The sequence below is a fragment of the Ambystoma mexicanum genome, chromosome 8 (assembly GCF_040938575.1).
Source record: "Ambystoma mexicanum isolate Mex_15411 chromosome 8, UKY_AmexF1_1, whole genome shotgun sequence".
Lineage (NCBI taxonomy): Eukaryota > Metazoa > Chordata > Amphibia > Caudata > Ambystomatidae > Ambystoma > Ambystoma mexicanum.
Window position 1 is genome coordinate 1514237019 of NC_090929.1, and position 18534 is coordinate 1514255552.

The 18534-nt window shown below is 42.6% G+C and overlaps 1 protein-coding gene across 6 annotated transcripts in view; it reads right to left on the reverse strand.

Annotated features, from left to right (window-relative positions):
- Window positions 1–533: 533 nt before the first annotated feature.
- Window positions 534–18534, reverse strand: part of SH3PXD2A (SH3 and PX domains 2A) — a 1212758-nt gene continuing 1194757 nt past the window's right edge. For all 6 annotated transcript variants that reach the window (XM_069611721.1, XM_069611718.1, XM_069611722.1 and 3 more), the window contains 2 exons: window positions 16610–16729; window positions 534–16517 (listed from right to left, as the gene is read on the reverse strand). In XM_069611721.1, coding sequence (XP_069467822.1) covers window positions 14577–16517; window positions 16610–16729 — 2061 coding nt within the window. In that variant the 3' untranslated portion in view covers window positions 534–14576. The remainder of the gene's footprint in view (window positions 16518–16609; window positions 16730–18534) is intronic.

The window sequence follows — 18534 nt, forward strand, 5'->3', positions numbered from 1 at the left end:
GCCTTGCATTCGTTCTACTGTTTTCTGCAGTAGTTAGTATTTTAAGTTTTGCTTTATAACTTTATCAATTCTTATATAGCATCTTTTCTCCCGATCTGTGGATAAAGAGTTCAATATTATATTTTTAAATAACTAAGTGTCAAGAGCAATACCATCCCGGTATAAGTGGAGTGATGTCTGGAGATATGAGTAAGTATGCAAGCCCTTTATTAAGCATGCACAGAACGACAGCTTACACTAGAGTACTTGTAATGCCTGTAGAAATTAAGTATTTTCAGTGTAACATCCAAAAAGCCATGAGCGACTAATGGAAGAGCCACTTTGGGACTGAACATTGCAATTAAATGATTAAGCTGGCTGAGGTCTACATTGGTTAAGGCTGTAAATCCCTTTGCAGGGGATAGGAAACAGCATGCGCTATTCAGAAAATGGAGATGCTCAGCTAAAGGTACCCAGGCGATACAGAATATTTCAAAGCATTCCTGAAATTTGATCAAAAGATTACAGAATACTGGAAATAACTCGAGTCAGGATTTATATTAAAAAGGTCAAAAACTTTATTTTGTTTTTTAGGGCAATATAAGTTGCAATGTAAACACAAACAAAATACACAAGACAATTCACAAATCTTATCTTATAGTTTACAGGGAATAACGAATAGGGCATTTTTTGCCGCTCACCCTATAAACTGGAAACCAGGTCAATTTTAACGGGAATTACATTTTTCCAAAAAGACACTGCGCCCAGGCGAAGCAAGACACATTTTTGGCTGAACATACATATTTAAAAACATTGTTAAGCTCATTAGCACCAACTTTGGTCCAGAAAATCAAAAAGCCAGGAGATGATCAACGATCCTGTACAGGAGAGCTTCACTGAAATAGAAAATCGGAACTTGGGAATTTGCGATGCTGTTTGCAATAAATCTTTTACTTTCTGTAATTACTAAACTTTCAGTATGCTTTTCTTTAGCATATTCTAGGAGGAGGGTGCTGAGAATGTAAACCTTGAACAAAGCATTATACATGTACCAGTGATCCACACAATAGTTTTCTTTTTGCTGTGGGTGAATGTGAATTTCAGACATTTTCAACCTAGTGGCTGTATAGAAATCTCCAGTCGACGAACTGCGGTAAACCAGGTGCTCCTATTTGCTGATGTGTTTCCAAATGATCTGATCTGATTGGTCATTTCTAACATGCTTAATACCCAGAGGTTTCTAAGCGCGGACCCGGGGATCGAACCCGAGTATCTCTGCGTCGTCTTGCTTCCAAGGCGAGCATGTTGCCCCTAAGCTATCCCCCCGAGACATGCTGGGACTAGCATACTGCTAGCTCGAGGCGGCCTACTATTACAGAAATGTATTATCTAATGACCAATAGCCCCTTAGAATCACTGCTCTATGCCTCTATACCGTTTTTGCTCATCTTGTTTTTCCTAAATATAGACTTTTGAAAGTCCAACTCCTAAATGTTGTCTTCCAGTACTTACAATGGCTTTGACCTAATGGTGTTTTCCTTTTGCTCAAGCGTCGTCCACTTGGACTATGGTTTTTTCGGAAAAGCCCTCAATTTACCTTTTAAGCTGGGTAGGCTCCAACCCTACTTGTCTGCCCCCTCCTCAGATTCCCATCTTATCCCCTCTCCCAGAATGCACTTCACTCCTCATTTTCCCCTTTGCAACACTATCCTGTGTCTAACCAAACATTTGTTTTTTTGTGTCAAAACTCGATTGCACAAATGTGAAGAGGTCCTAAAATGAATGCAATATATGTTCAGTCCCCCCCACTCCACGCAGCCCTCTTTTCACCTGTTAACTTTCTTTGTATCCCCAAAAAATAATTCTCAAAATCACCATACGTACTCTAACACAGTTGCAAAAGATGGACAGATCGTAAAATCCAAATGTAGCCCCAAGTTTCAGAGGAATTTTAAAACAACGCAGAAGTCCCTGACGCCAATGGCAGACATAATGTTGTTCAATGTCTTCCTTCAATTACAGTTCGAGCCAATTAGCACAGCTCAACTACTAAAGAATGCACAACAGCTTTCAACCGCCCTCTAGAGAATTCTACATTTGGAAATGACCTATTGTAGATTGCCCTTTAACAGTGATTGATCCCTTGCTCTGGCCTCAATCTGCATTTAAAATGTTACTTGTCGGGAAGATAAATCTGGAACCACAGTTTCTCTTCCTCCAATTTCTCTTGTAACTTGCACATGTACGATTGACAAAAGCATATATATATATCTTGCACCTGTTGGAACAATCTTCCAGATTTGCCGATATGGCATGATCTCCCCTCTCCACATTTCATCAATTGCTTACAAACCTCATTACCTCTATTTTTTCCTCACTTCCCTCAAATCAAACGTTGGCACGGCACCAGCCTCATCCCTCCCAAAAACTTCTCACAATCTTCCTTTTTCACCTGCACCTCAAACCCACTACGCACACATATTGCAAAACCTACGGCGCTAAGGGAAGGCCAAAGGCAAGGAGAATATATCTCCTTGTCAGCATCCCATAGACCTTCCAAGTCATTCAACTTTCTCTGCCACCACAAAACTACCTCACACCATCTTCTCTCATTCCTAAACAGTGTCTCATATCATAGGCCTCTGTGCAATCACCAGAGGAGGCTAGGGCGGGAGGGGGTCAATCGACATTACTCTCATTCTGCTATACGCCCTAACAGAGTGACTGCGTGCAAAGTAGTTAAGACCACAAGACTGCCTTCTCTCTCTCCCCCTCTATCGCGGTCTCGCTCCTATCAAAAATATCCACATTTTTGGGCAATGTGGTGTACTGCTAAATGCGAGGAAGATGCACTTCCGACATGGTACCACATCATGGAAACTGTGTCCCCCAAAAGACAATTGCACTTGGGGAAGGCAAAGGGACATGACAAAACCAATGGAAAGGGGGCAACACCAATACCTCAAACGTTTGGCACTAACTCGTAGACCTCTGGTGAAGTGAATGCCTCTTTAAGACATTCCCATATTCTAGCATTCAGTCGCCTGAAGCACTATGAGCATTGGACTGCTCGAGTCCCTGGCTCTACAATCATGCAGTCTTATGGTTTATTGTCTATCTAAATAGGTATAAAATGACTCTACCCTGGCCAGGAGAATTACTGTTGATCATGACTGAGCGATCCAAGATTAGTGCAAAGGTAGGATCACCTCCACTGCAAGATCCAATAGACCGCGCTCGTCAAGGGAACTAAGGTCTCAAATAGAAGCACAAAATGGCCGACTGATATTGCTATTGGACATAGAAAACTGTAAGAAATAGGTCGGACTGATCCGGTCAAGGCGCTCAGTGTTTCTGGAAAAACATCATGGTTTTATTACAGAAATTATAGAATTAATATTAATATAAGAGTATGACTGCATGAAAAGTATATTATAGCTGTTTGACTGCCATGGCTCAATCAGATGATATAAACATATTGTAATCCCTTTCACTGAAAAGAGAAAACCAACCCTTTATAGTACTCTCAACATAATACAAGTTAGAGCACACAACGCTTCGCTTATGCAAATGGTCCGTAGGAGTGTCAAAACCACAGGAGCATTGCGGACCAGTGGACAATATCAAAAACTGCACTGAAAAATAATAATAATCAGAAAAAATGTTATACTTTCAGAGGCAATGTCCTGCTTCCTTGAAAAAATACTTTTTAATTGCAATTATTTTTGGCATTCTTTTAAGATCTCTGTTTTTTTACATGCATGTAACGGAGCACTTCAGAAAGTTTGGTATACTCACTTCTCTTAAAACTATTTCAAACTTTGTGACGCTTTTTTTGCAGAGAAATTATTGATATTCTCTGTCGCAATTATCGCCCTCATCATGAACACACAGATCACTCTGAGGCGTGATCCCATCTTAGAAAAGCAAACCACAAAGTTAAAGACTTCCTTGGGTTAACACCATATAAAGTAAGTGTAGAACTCCTAGTATAATTTGGGGGTTCTTCTTCTAATAGGATGATTTGTGGGTAACAAAGGCCAACTACTTCTGTACTTTTCCTGAACTCCCTACGTCTATTTCCATTCTTCCTGGAGCTTACAAAATGTCGTTGTTAGTTTGAAAGCAAAACAGCTGCCCCGTTGATATTCAAACCCACAAAACTAGACAGTGCACAGTTGCACAGTGATGACATCATAAATCTTTCTTCCACAGATCAGACACAAGCAAGTGTAGAATCCGGAGAAAAAATGTGGTCTTCTGCCTTGAGGAATTGAGTTTTGACAGGGGCATGCACCATAGATGCTTACGCGCGATGAACGTAGATATGTGTATGTTCCACAGAAAATAAGCATGGGAATCGTCCTTTAACTGTACTCTAGAGTGGACTATCTGGCTGAAGTTGCCTTCTAGGTACAGAAGACTTTACAATTTTAAATTCATGCAGTTTGTTTACATACCTTACTGGGACAGGGCCTCAAAGGAAAGACGATCATTATGTAAAAATGTTTGCAAGTAGGAGAGCACACCATGCAAAACAGAGGTATATACAAAAATAACCCTTTTCTAACCATGAAACCCAATTTAAAGAGATATTAGGGACTGCATATCTTGTTCCTTTTTTAATTCACAACTCCCCCAAAGATCACATAGTCTGGTTCTGGTTGTTATAAATTGATAATTATATTAAGTAACTAACAGGAGTCTCTACACAGGACAGTAGTGGCTTGTGCTGTGGATGCCCGATCTGTTTACACCAGTGTGAAGCTCGCCAATTAAAAATGCTAACAAGCCATTGCACTCGCAAACTAAAACCTGCTCGGATGTACATACAACAGAAGAGCTTTTTAGGAGCCACGTGGGACCAGCCCAGCACTGTCAGCTTGACACAGAAAAAATAAAGTCTAACATTCCACATCTAGTGCCAACGCCATTGTCCCTTCTTCACGCTTGATAGAAGGGGTAGGTATTAATGGTTCAGTAATGCAAAATCTAGTCTGACAATAATTGTATACAGTCTTTGGCTCAATAAAGAAAGTTCAGACCAAGTACAGCAGCCATACTCTTGTTATAATAATAATCAAAATCTAAAATGGCAAACTAACTTTGAACATCAGAATTCTTAAAGTCAATGTCTTACATCAAGTGCTTATTTGTTCTTTTAAGGTCATATACCATGTAACACGTTCCAATTTTCAAATTTGAAAATACCAACATTACCAATTACATTGCCTGGGAAATACTCAGTACAAGACTAACTGCTTCTAACTCAAACTTTTGTTTATAACATAGAGGTACTGCTAAATTTGTACTTCAATCTCCAGTTGGATGCAAAGAAAAGCAAACACCAATGTAAAACAGGGAGCGTCTTTAGCCAAGAGTATATGACCTTTAGTGGAATTGAGGTTATTTGGTTAAAAGACACCTTTTACAGTTTTACATATTGTAAAAAAATATATATAAATCAATTAACAACTACCAGTTTCCAGAGTCAAGTGCAAAGTAGTGTTTTGCAAATACATATATAAAAACTAAGGTCACTCACCAAGGATACCCTTTTAAGGTATTGCAGTACAAATCGAACAGGAAAGAAATTGGCGGTACCACCTAACAAGTATGCTCACAGCACTGAACTAGTCCATCATGCTATGACCTACGACCTCTTAACTTTCTTTTAGTCAGATTAGATAAACTTCACCAAATTCATGACTACACATATTTGCACAGAACTGAATGCATGATATAAAACAAAGATTTTGGTGTTGGGTAAATAGCCTTTTCAATTTAGTATTAACGTTTTTAGATTGGCTCTTACTCCCTAAAGAGTGCATTAGTAGATCATGACAGATCATTCACACTGTGCACACCACTCTCAAGTCCTGGATGAGGGGCCTGTTGGGTTTTTCTTTTATATCATACATATTGCACGTACCCTCTTGTTGGATTTTTTTTTGGTTTTAAAATGCAAAGAAACAACAATACGATCCACTGTAAAAGGAACACAATATTAAGAATATAACAAGGGAAATATATAATACCTAAAAGCTATCAAAGAATTTCCAAAATTAAATACTACAATTTGCGACTGTTAATACTAGTAATACGTAGATACTGAATTATGCTTTACCAATTTCTCTTGTGTTACAAAATGAAAAAAGCTTTTTTGTTTTGTTTTTGGGAAAGCAGCAAATATACATGATACAAAGACATGCTGCACGAAAACTGAAAGTGGCGAAAAAAATTATATAATGCCATCGTCGATATACAGATTAGAAAACGTACAGATCATATGCTTCCAAGAATGGTTACTTGTTGTCAGGGATTGTAATCAGATACACCAAAAGGAGTGGCAAGGAGTGGTTCTACAACAGTGCCAGAAACAGAATTCTTGTGATTTTGGTAAGCAGTGGGTCTTTCCATTGAAGTAACTAATGGTAGTTAAGAGTATTTAAAAGAAAAGCCGTTCATGTCATTTTAACATTAAAATGTCACAAACAAATATCAAAGCAATAGTGTTTGTTCGAATAATAACTTTTGCACCATGTGCATTCTGGGTGTCTAGTACATTCTGACTATATACTACTTACTAATCAGGAGACAAATCACCAGGTGCAACATTACAGGTAAAAACATTTTGAAATGGAAAATGAATAGTAAATTTGCGAAAACCTATATGAAACATTTCAACCGATTTTCCATGTGTACATACAATCTACATACAGAATGCACCACGTGTAGTTAACGAAGCACAAACTCAGTTTGTTTTCTTCCAGAGTTTGTCCTGCTGAGTAATCAAGTAAACATAAGCAAAACACACCTTTTTTGCATGCGCGTCTCTTCTAATTTCACAATGGAATCTACCAACCATATTAAATGACTATATTGCATTTTCATAAGAGTTTCCAACAAACCTGAATGCAATGATTTCTGTCTTCGAGGTCGGATTTGTTTTAGTCGCATGGACTACACCTTATTTTACTTGCATTCATTTAATTAAACAAGAGACAGTTCATTAATCTGGAGTTCAGTGAACACTAGGGCATGCGTGTGTACATATGTTGCCTAATGTTGTTATAGTGGCACATTTAGTGTGAAAATGTAATGCTTGCAAAAGATGCAGGACACAAAGAACCTGAAGCCACATAAACATGCTGGGTGGGCAAGTAGGATAGCCAGTGAACAGGGCACATCCCCCAGGACAGAAAATTCATGAATTCAGACTGACCACATTACACTACAAACGTTTATAATTACTTCTGTGACTTGACATTTGTTTGTAAAATATGAGCTTGCAATATGGAAAGCTGTAACAAACCGCTCATCCCAGTTACGTAAATAAATATTAAGGGATATCTGCCTATTCGAGATATTTGGGTGAATGAGGCCGCGGTAAACAATGTCTCTACAGCCACAATTCTAAAGAATATGCTCATTGAAAGTATGCCAAGTCAAGTTATATTTTCTTTTTGAAGACTTCTTGCTCCAGGTTGTACTTTGTACTCTCTGCGTCGGCCACTCGGTACATTTGGTGAAATGTCGATATTTTCGTTTTACCAATTTGTTTTCAAGCAGATATTCAGTCGCAGTGAAAATGCAATACAGGCTTTTAACATGACCATTGAAAAAGGTGCATCGGAAATGTTGTCACAGAGCTTCCACTCGGAAGGAGTCTGCTTCTTTTACCATACCCTGCTTGTTTAAGAGGAGCATGAAATCCAGACATATGCACACAGGTGCATGAAAGGCATTCATATGGTCAATATTCTACTTTGCACTGTACTTTCACAAATGGGATACATTTACACTCAGTAAACAAAAGGCACAATCAAGTAGAATTGGCAACTTAGGGCTCTATAGATATGTTGGACTACAGCTTCCATCAGCCCCAGACAGCATAGTCAATGGTGAGGGATCATGAGAGTCGTAGTTCAAAACATCTGGAAAGCGGCAGGTTGCCTAATCCTCAAGGAATGTAACTGTACACCTCCAATGGTTAATGATTTACCTGATTATTCAAACAAATCCAGAATTACTTATGATATTAGTACATGTATCTAAAATGTTGACTCCCTATCACTAAAGTAGTTTCCTAAGAGAAGAAGAGGTTTTGTTTCAGGCATTATATAAAACTCAATAACAAACTCAGAAGTGCTCATTATTATTAAAGTTGCAGTAAACAGCCTACCAAATTGAATTCATATTTTAGAATTTATCCCATTCAAATGCAGTTTGACTTTGCAGCAATTTCTCCTTTTTATGTTTGGTATTTAGAAAGATAATGCAATTTCAATGAACTCCGTTCTGTTGCAGTACCCAGCCAGAGGGGCTAATTTTTACTTAAAATATTATTTTTTTCAGTAGCTCGTTTTGGGATAAACATTTGCTTCAAGATTAAAGGAATAAGAGAACAGTACTTTTGATATCCGTAGACCGTTATAATGTAATCGCTTCAACCAACTATTGGTATATAATCACAGTGTCAGTTTTGGCAAAACTGAGTTAAAGGTAAGCCAAAGATTTGTTCTACAAATCTAGCCTTTCAAGTAATACATTCAATGCAATCCACCTTTCACTGGTTAAGAGGGTGGCACATTCTGTCTTTGATGTCGTCTGCGATCTGATACGATCCCAGAACACCCACCCCTGCGCACCCGCACCAGAGGAAACCCTGCCATGTCAGAACATCTGAGCATTGATACTGCGGATTATCTTGCTAAGCAATTTTGTGTCATGAAATGCTAAACATCGCATGTAAATGGCTCAGCATAAACCCAATGAACAAGGATAGCCGGCACTTGGTCACTGCTGCTTTACATAAATTAGAAATACTGCATGTTCAAACGCAGTGCACATTGAGCGGGGAGATTTAAAATGGCCGCCCTGTGACCAGATATGCCTGCTCATTTCCTCAGGCAGGACTCCAATTGGCTGAAATTTGAAACACTTAAAGCATGCACCTTAGGGGCTACACTTTAAGTCCACTTTATAACAAATTATTTACATGTGCATTTTAAAATGTTTATAAATAATTATAAATTATTTGTATTCATAAATATGTGCTGTTTGTGTACTGTACATACTGCACCTTGTAAGAATGCACTTAAGATTTCATTTGCATTTGTATTTATAAAGTGCATCAATTAAAAATAATGAACCACTTCTTCATCATTATTGTGACAATCAGAAGACATGACCTAGTAACGAAGGTCTTTCCCCATGAGCAGCTGTCCATAGAGTCTCAGCCCTGGAGTGAGGCTACCCAGCAGAAGGACTATGGGCCCCATCTGTAATGGGGCAAACAAAGCAAAGATAGTACCACAATCTGCCTCCTAGGTCATGCCACTGCCAGAGGAATGATGCACATTCCAGACTCTCTAATTCAAAGAAATGGATGAAGGGTTCCATGGTAAGGGTGGCCAACACATGTGTCTAGGCGGGATGAACTACAGATGCGGGGATTTACTAGTACCAAGTGGAGAACTTCTCTCCCTTTGCCCTCCAGCCTTCAAACACATTGAAGAGCAGAATACGCCAGCAGTCGTGCGAGCAGAGACCAGCAACAGAGCACTTAGGAGAGGTAACACAGCCTGATCCGACTCAGCACTAGGATGAGGGTGAGCACCGTACTGGGCTTCTAGAGCCTGCGTTTAAGCCAGCATGTCACTGGGCACTGCTATCATTTAGCAGTATGATTATCACCACCAAAGTTGCGCAGTAACAGTATTTCCACCACCGGCACTACAAGCACAGATATCACCAGGTAGGGCTGCACTTGCCACAGGTTCCTACTGCTGAAGTGGGCCATCAGCAGGTGCAAATACCAGGACCTCTGGCAATAGTCTGCCTTGACTTTACTAGTGCATGGCAGTACTCCTCATATTGTCAAGGCATTTGTTCCGATTGGCTACGGGGGCTGTTTGAATATGTGGTGGCAGCAGCCTCGTGCTGCCACCTACCACGCCTCTGCAGCGTTTCCATATGGGGCAAGGAATGTCTACAACTAGCACGGCTGTCAAAAGCTCTACCTCTCGCCCAGCCCCCTTTGGCTACTTCAAAACAAAGCAGAAGAAACTGAGACTCCGTCTAAAGTTGGTTGGAGAGAGTAGGTAGGTGGTGGAAGGTGTACTGCCCCTCTACTACTGCAGCACTGGCAGGACAGCGCTTCTACCCCAGAGCATTCTATTCAACCGGAAAGGGTGGCGTGATTGGGTGCCTGCCTTTGGCATCATTCCCCAGTAGATGGCCCACTTCTCTGCCTATCACCAGGAAGGTCACTAGGCCATCCAGGCAGTGTTCAGCAACAGCCTGGAAGATCGATACTCCTGTGGATCCTTGGTGGCACCAACTCCTACTGGGACAATGTACACTTTCCAGCCTGGCGGCTGGGATGGGGGCTCTGCTTTCCCCTTCGCCCCAGAATTCCGAACCACCGTGCTTAACGCAATGCGCACAGATTAGACCAGGTTTCACCTGTGGTGCCCGCCATAGGGAGCACAACTCCAGCAATCTGCTGTAAGCAACTCAAGCATGTGTGAAATTCTTCTTTGAAAGGCCCATGTTTCATCCATGCAGTTACAGATGTGCCCAGCTCACAGAAAGACAGGTGGCGAGATGGCCACTGTTACGTTCAATAGGTCTGGTGCCCCTGTGAGAGCAAAGGAACGTACATGGAAAGTCCTACTTGGGAACCTGCTGCTCTCCCTTGGTCCTAGTGACATAGCCAATCCTCTGGCTCAGCGATGGATGTCCACTCTTCTGGCATTCGCTATTGGATAATCACCTCTGCTCTGGCTGTACATGCAAACGCATTAGTTTCAGAAAACACTTTCTATCTTTGTGGTGAGCACCTATAGCTGTGGAGGAATTCTTACCACACAGAATGTTAGCCGTGCGGCATGAGCGGTCTAGCTGCACTGACCTTTACTGCGGCCTTGCATGTTCTTTTGTGGGGAGGTAGCAGAGAAAATATATTCCCTTGAACCAGAACTTAATGTATCCTTCACAAAGGCGTCTAGTTCACAGCCACTCTGCGGGAGACCAGAATCTAGGGGTGCTGTCTGTGTTTTTTTGCTAGAGGCATGTGTGAAAAAGTAAATCACATGTCAAAGGAAGCACGTCCGACATAGCAAGGGTTTCCCAAGATGGCACCGGAGAGATCATCTTGAAATATCTTCACTCACAGATATTCAGCACCTGAGTGTCTCCAAAGTGCGAAGAGCGACACCAATATTGGTGCTCAGTGCAAAACCTATTTCACTCCCTGCGTCTCTCGCGAGGAATCATGTTTAACACCACCCATAGTCTGCGAGACCTGAGGGTCGGAGGGGGGAGTGTAAACGCCCCAGTTCCCCATCCCCAACTTGTGTTCAGTGTTCAATAGCCCACTATGCCTGGCCTTCCTTTTACAGCCACTTGGACAATCAATTCAAGGATGGAGTTGATGCAGATATTTTAAAACTTTGCTTGATAAAAGGGTGCAAACACTCTAAGGTAAAAAGACTGCCAATGGGGCAAAGGCCAACTGAGCGCATGGGACTTTAAAGAAGCACATACCATGCATGGTTGCCATGGATATCTGCAGGAGGAAGCAAACATGGGTGTAGGTTGCAACAGTGCTCTCTGAAGAACACTACCACACAAGGCTGCAACCATATGCTCATTCATCCCACTAAGACACCACAAGCCCCTCACCTCTCCTCTATATTGAGAGCAGTGGCGGGGAGCAGGGTGGGTGGGGTGGCTCCCCCTTGGTGCTCAGTGCGCCCCCACAGCCTCCTGCTGGCACCAAAAGATGCCTTCAATACTGTTTGAGAGGGTCCTCTGCACGTCCTGTTTCCACTCCACGCCCCTCAACTACTTTCCCGCCCCTTCCCTGATTTCGTCCACCAAGACCAATGTACGCTCTCTCTCCCTCTCGATCCTCAAACCCGCTCACCCTGACTCCACCAGTCGAGGAGCGACACAAACGCTGACGACGCCCTTCCAGCGACCTTCGTGGGTGTGGCTCTTCACCCAGCGGCCTCCACAATAAAAAAAAAAACATTTGTGGCTATCCTTCAGTTGTTCAAACTTGCCAGTCACATGAAGTGTCCATGAAGAACACTCAACCATATTTGGTTTGGGCAAACTTGACTGAAAATATTGACTGAACTTCCTGTGCCAGTGTTGGGGAGACCTGCAGGCTGGAACCACAAAAGAACTCCTACAAACCCAAAATGCCAAGTCACAGAAAACCTCACCGAGGGGCATATGCGGGTGCTTTACCAGGTCTTCATTACCATGAGGAACTACGTAAAAGAGGCCTTGTTTGTTCCAGTGGCATGACGTAGGGGTAGCACCAACTATGGCACTACCTTTGTTTTTTAGCCTCTGCAAAAAGGTGTTCTTTGGAACGACTACCTGTGGAAACTTCGTCTTAAGGTCAGGCTCCTGGGTGAGATACATACTTGAAATATTCAAAAAAGTAAATAAATCACTACTTATTAATACTGCAATCAAGCAGATAATAATTATGTATTGCTCTATTTAATACTGTCCAGCAGAGGAATATAGCATTTTAATACAAGTCACACAACAACTTTACAAACAATTTCTGGCAGTCTATAGATCTGGTACACGACATTATACACGCGTGTTTGTAAGAGGTTACAATGGCACTGCAGAGCACCCTGTGTTTTTAGAACTTCTACCCATACCAGGAAGACCTGCCGCAACAATGCCGTCTGCCAACCCACAACTCTATGCGCATGGGAAGCGGCAAAGGGGCGGAAGCCCGGGGAGCGCTTCTGCAATGCAGGTGCCCATTGAGAGCGATATTTCGCTCTTTTTCTCTCTCAAGGAGGGACACAGCCCTATACACCGACCCAATAATTCCTAGGGGAATTCATTTATTCGCTACAAAATAATGAAAAATGAAAAAAAAAATCACTTAGAAGGAAAATGCATGCTTCTCCAGATGCATAAAACCCTGGCATACAGTTGTATGGCAAACTTCTACCTGCCACCGCTACATACAGTACTGTATGATAACCAAGTACCTGACCCCTTACATACAATACACCTTGCATGGGATTTCATAACCTCCAAAAATACACCACGTACCTCATCTTCCAAAGGCTCAGTGGCAAGAACAGAAATCTTGACACCGTGCGATTTTAAGTAACACTGGAACGCGTACAGATTGATGGCCATTTTAATGTGAATTTAATGACGGTGCTACACACCAAGACATAGCATTAGTATTACTTAGGCAGGTCTCCCAACATGTAACCGGCTTGTAATCATGGATCTCCTGAGCCATCGCAGCACACAGGCTCCACTTCCTGAGGCACACCTATGAGAGCACTGCGTTAAGGACACTCTATGTCGTCTATATATATCGTCTCATTTATTGGGTAAAGTTACGCCAACCTGGGGAAAGAGGAACACGCAGCCTAGGTTTCCCCTTCCTTGTCACATTTTGGGGCTAATTTCTTATAATTGAATCCCTGTTTTGTCCCGCGACTACCCGGGCAAATTTCCAGTACAGGAGAACATTTTGGCTTAAAGTGGGCACAACACAAGGACTAGCCTTTTGAAGAGTTGTGTTCAATCCGTCACTGGTAAGAAAAGGTACAAGTCTGAAAACATGAAACAATTAAATATCTTGTGCAGCTTGGAAACAAATGGCCGACTCTGTAAACAGTGATGGGCATGCTCCCATTCAAGACCTTACACCTTTTAGTGACCTGCTTTGAATCCATAGGAACCCCACAGTTTTTGAGTTGATTCTCAACTTGTAAGGATACAAAACAAAAAAGAACTTTGCAGATTACTGTGTTCCGCCAACGAGATCCTGGAGTGAAGTATTTCACACAACATTTGCTGCAGGAAAACTGACACAATTTGCCAGATTTAGTAGACGGGAACTGCCATTGCCAGGCCATATAGTAACTCTTCATTTGTAAGGTAAGTGAAGGATTTGGAGACTGTTGAGAAGACCAGAATTTGACGTCCGGACAGGTCAAAGTGCTTATGGAGGAGGACGACAACGCACTGAGCATAATAAGCACATCTTGGTAAGTCGGAAACATGTCTCGGCTATTTACAGACCGAAAACCTCCACTTGGATGTTGTAGGTTTTTGGTTTTATGTACACATTTTACAGAGATTTTGTGGCGTGTGTTTGCACAGAAATTCTTGGGTACTTGCTGGGGACTGGAGGAAGAGTGGAGGCCTAAATCTGCACTTTGAGGAATTTGTCACAACACCAGATATGCGTTGGTGTAGGCTTCTTGTGTCATAGTTGTAGTGAAGGCACATTTTGGTTTTCTACAACTGACCGTGACAGATATGATACCCTGTTGCATAAATGGCTAACAAATCCACAACAAAAGTGTTTATTTTCCTTTTTACATATATCTCTTTTACAAAATTCTTCTTACTTTAACACCCACTTTGCCCGAGACGCCGGCTGATCCGTAGTTTCCCCCAGTTAAGTTTTGTCAGTCCCATTTCCTCAACTGTTTCCACAAACCAGGGGCACACAGAACTTTGTGTAAAATGTCCCTTCTATATACATAGCCAGTATATAAATTAATGAAACTGAGTTTGAATAGTTAGTTCTTTTTTTCTAAATAATTTGACGGCACCCAGCCTTTGAACGGTCGTCCGCCATCGAGGATCTGGCAGTACCACCAGCCATTTGGGTTTTTCTCCAACACTTCCATGGCGACCCCTTCCTGGAACCCCGCTGTTTCATCATCCCCCTCATAGTCTGCGATAGAAATGTAGACATCCTTGAGGTTATTGTGAATGAACTGAGATTTTTCAATTGGCTTTGGACGTACAGTTGAAATTGGTATCCCATTTCTCTGAGGGGGCTGTGCTGGGCTATCGGGCCTGTTCGCTACTGATTTGTCTACTGGTTTCACTTTTGTTTCATTTGTTTGTGGGCGTACAGTGTTAAATGATGAGTTTCGACGGACAGGCCTCAGGTGATCTGTGGAAGATAAGGACTCATTCCGACGCAGAGAGCTACAAATATTGCTTTCTTTGGGTGGGACAGAGACAAACACGGACTGAGGCCTGACAGCTGCTTGCCGCACTCCATTTCTCAACTTTACAGCGCCAGCGGAAGTCCCGGAATGTTTAGCAAAGCCTCCAGGAGGCCTGGATGGAATTGGTGGTGTTGCTCTTTTGCTTTGGTTGATGATGTTTAAAGCTTGGACTCTCTTCTCGATCTTCTCCAAGCTGTTTGATTTTTCGTTTGCTTTTGTGTTGCTAGAGCTGGGCTCATATTCAGCTGGAGAAGTACCCAGAGGTTTGTGGTCTGCGAGTATCAAGTAATGTGAAGGGGCCCAACCTTCGGAATCACCATGTCTGATATACCACCACCCACTGTCTTGCTTCTCTAACACTTCAACTTCAACTCTGGCTGGAAAACTGATTTCGGAATCTAAAACTTTCTGATAGGAACTTGTAGTGATGTAGATGATACTCTTGGACTCTTTATCTTGCTCGGTCCTTGTTTGAGGACTGGAACACACAATGGGATTAGAAACAGCTGTGGTCAGATCCATTGAGCATCTTCTAGGGAGGTTGTCAATGTTCTCGGATGCTAGGCGGGGAGGGGTCTCAGACTCTTCACTTTTTGAAGATTTGAGACCACTTCGGAGTTGCCCGGTAGGTCTCAACTGACGTCGTAAAGTGCTTATGTCCATTTTCTCTTGACTTTGTGAATCCGCCTTGCTAAGAAAGGGCTTTGGCCGAACGATTGGCTTTGCTCGTACAGAGTTGATCTGTGCGGCTTTCTGCTCCAGTTCCTTCTTTGCACTCAACTTTGGCACATTACGCAAACCCACATCTGAGGCCGACCGGGGCTTTGTCTCTTCACTCTTTGAGAAAGATTCACTTTTTGCTGGCTCAGGCTGGACTGTTTTATCCATCTTGAACCTGACAAGAGATGATTTTGGTGAAGAAGAGTTCGGCGAGCTCCTGCTGATCAAAGACAAGGAGGAGCTCTTGAAGGAGTCTGAATCCCCACTTGACTCTTTGCCCGACATTCCATCATCGGTGCAAGGTCTAAACCCATCATTTTCATAAACGGTCTCTTCTTCATGGGTGACATCCTCCAATGACTCTCCCACTTTAAATGTTGCCCTTTGTAATGAAGACAGAAGAGGTGGCTTGGAAGGCTGGAACATTTTCTCAAACGAGGAATCATGGCTCTGAGATAAGCGATCAGTCTTAAAGCTATCATTTAACTCCAGCTCAAAGTCAAAGCCCATGGCGGGGATGTCATATTCTGGTTCCTCATAATGCTGCTTCAGTGGAGAATCCTGGCCATCTCCCATGGAGCCATTTCCGGGAGGTGCTCCTTCCTCTGTATCTTTCACTTTGCCAGGAGGTGCAGGAGGAGGAACTTTGGGCCTTGTCAGAGTGCTTGTTCTTCTATTTAAATTAGGCTTCTTCCTTTTATCTATGTAGGAACATGGTGCCCAGCCTTCTTTTTCTCCAATCTGTACATACCACCAACCACCAGAATTCTTATCAATCACCTAAAAATAAAGGAATGGTCCATTAGTTTTCATAAATGACAGTGAAGGGATTCCTCACCTGACCCCAGTTTGATTGAGCCCTCGGCACTTACGTCAGCCTTTTGGCCTCCCTGAAAACTTATTCCATCAGAAATGCAGGACTGGAACTCTGCAATAGTGTAGTACTCGACTTCTACCGATGGAGGCTCCGGAGGTTTCGGTAGCTGAAATCCCTGTGAGAAAAAAAAAACCTAATGAATTTATAAGCAAAATGTGCAGCATCTTTCAGTACCGTAGGATTGAATTCCTTTCCATGCACACATAGTTGTACTTTAAAAAAGGCATATTAATTGACAGAGGTAGTCAACCTGCGGCTTACCAGATGTGTTGACCTACAACTGCCATCAGCCCTCGCCACCATAGTCAATGGTGAGGGTTTTATGGGAGTTGTAGGCCAAAACACCTTGAGAGCGACTGGTTGCCCACCACTCGGTTCGTGCCAGCTGGGTTGGCCCCAGTAGTGTCAGGTAGAGCTCATTGAGGATTTCTCTAGAAGACATTTTAGCAACAGTCCCTTCCCAGGGCCTTTAGGACATTCCATGGTGGGCATCATACACCCGAGCGGTATTCCGCTATCCTTGCGCCAATTCATGTCTGGTTGGCGGCTTGCTCGGGCATTGCTCCACTTCAGGGTCTGTATGTGGTTTATTTTCTTTGGTAATCTCTTGATGGAAGTATAGAGATAGCCAGCATAGGTCTAAGTTGTCAAATTCCCGAAGCATGCCACTTTCCCTTCTGCACCACCAAACACCCCGCGGAGCCTCTCATTCGAGAATCCTACCACCGCAGGTGCTGTTACATGCTCAGTGCCACGCTGCACACATTACTAAGCTGTGACTCTTTGTGTTGCACAGTCTACACATATATGTTAAAATGCTTCACAGTTGCTATGGTTCTGATCCTTAAAGCCTTCTTTGTTGAAGTTGGCTTAGGCTGGGTGTTTGACACAATCACAATCCCAATGCAAGCCCAGCCACTGTAAGTTACAGCATGGCTCCCCGATATTTAAAAACTCCCAGTGTCTTAGATATAACAGATTTATTTTGTTATGTGAAACTCTTACCTTTTTGCCTTTCAACAATTAATTGGGCTTTATTCACTATTCAACAAAAAACGTTCAGGGAAAGGAAAAATAAAAAAAATATACTAAAGGGTCTGAAATAATGTCATTTTAATTTGCTGAGGCAGATAACATAAAGGGGTGGAATGTTCTATAAGGGTTAGCACAGCACAGTCAACGTCAATGGACCAATGTTTGAATTCAGCTCCTTTTGGAAGATTAGACTGCGTCTATAGGCTATTACAGTAGCAAGGAGCGTGCAGCTGGTTACAGCACACATGACCGTGCGTGGACGCAAAAGTAAAGAGAGCGTGCATCTTATGTACAACAGGCGCGAGCACAGAAGACTGGTTCATGGCAAGATGCAGACACAGCAGCAGGGGACAGGCTGTTTGCTGAGGCTTGGCAAAGCTTGCTGATACAGGAAGAGGGTGTACACGCTGATAGTAATGGGTGGGTTCAAAGCAAGACGTTAATGCAGGAGCTTAAAAGACTAGGTCGCCGGGGACACCAGGCTACAGCCGCTGGCCTTATTTTAATTTTGGTTTTTCTTTGGTTCTTTTTATATATGATATATAATTGCATGATATGATATGACATGTTATTTATAGGGCGCTTAAAATACCCAGAGGTTTCTAAGCACAGACACGGGGATTGAACTTGTGTTGCTCCGTGTTGTCTTGCTTCCAAGGCAAGCACATTGCCCCTTAGCTATCCTCCCGAGAGGAGGGATTCAGAGAGCATGAACCTAGCTTTGAAGCAACTGAGCGCTGTTCACGGTGGACGCAACAGAGTGTAACAGGTAGGGTTCCTGGGTAGCTGGGATACAAAGGGGGAGGAGTACAGGGGGGCAATCTCAGTACTGGGAGAAGTAGGGTTGAGTGGAGGGATCAGAACTTGGCAAGAGTCCTAGTTCCT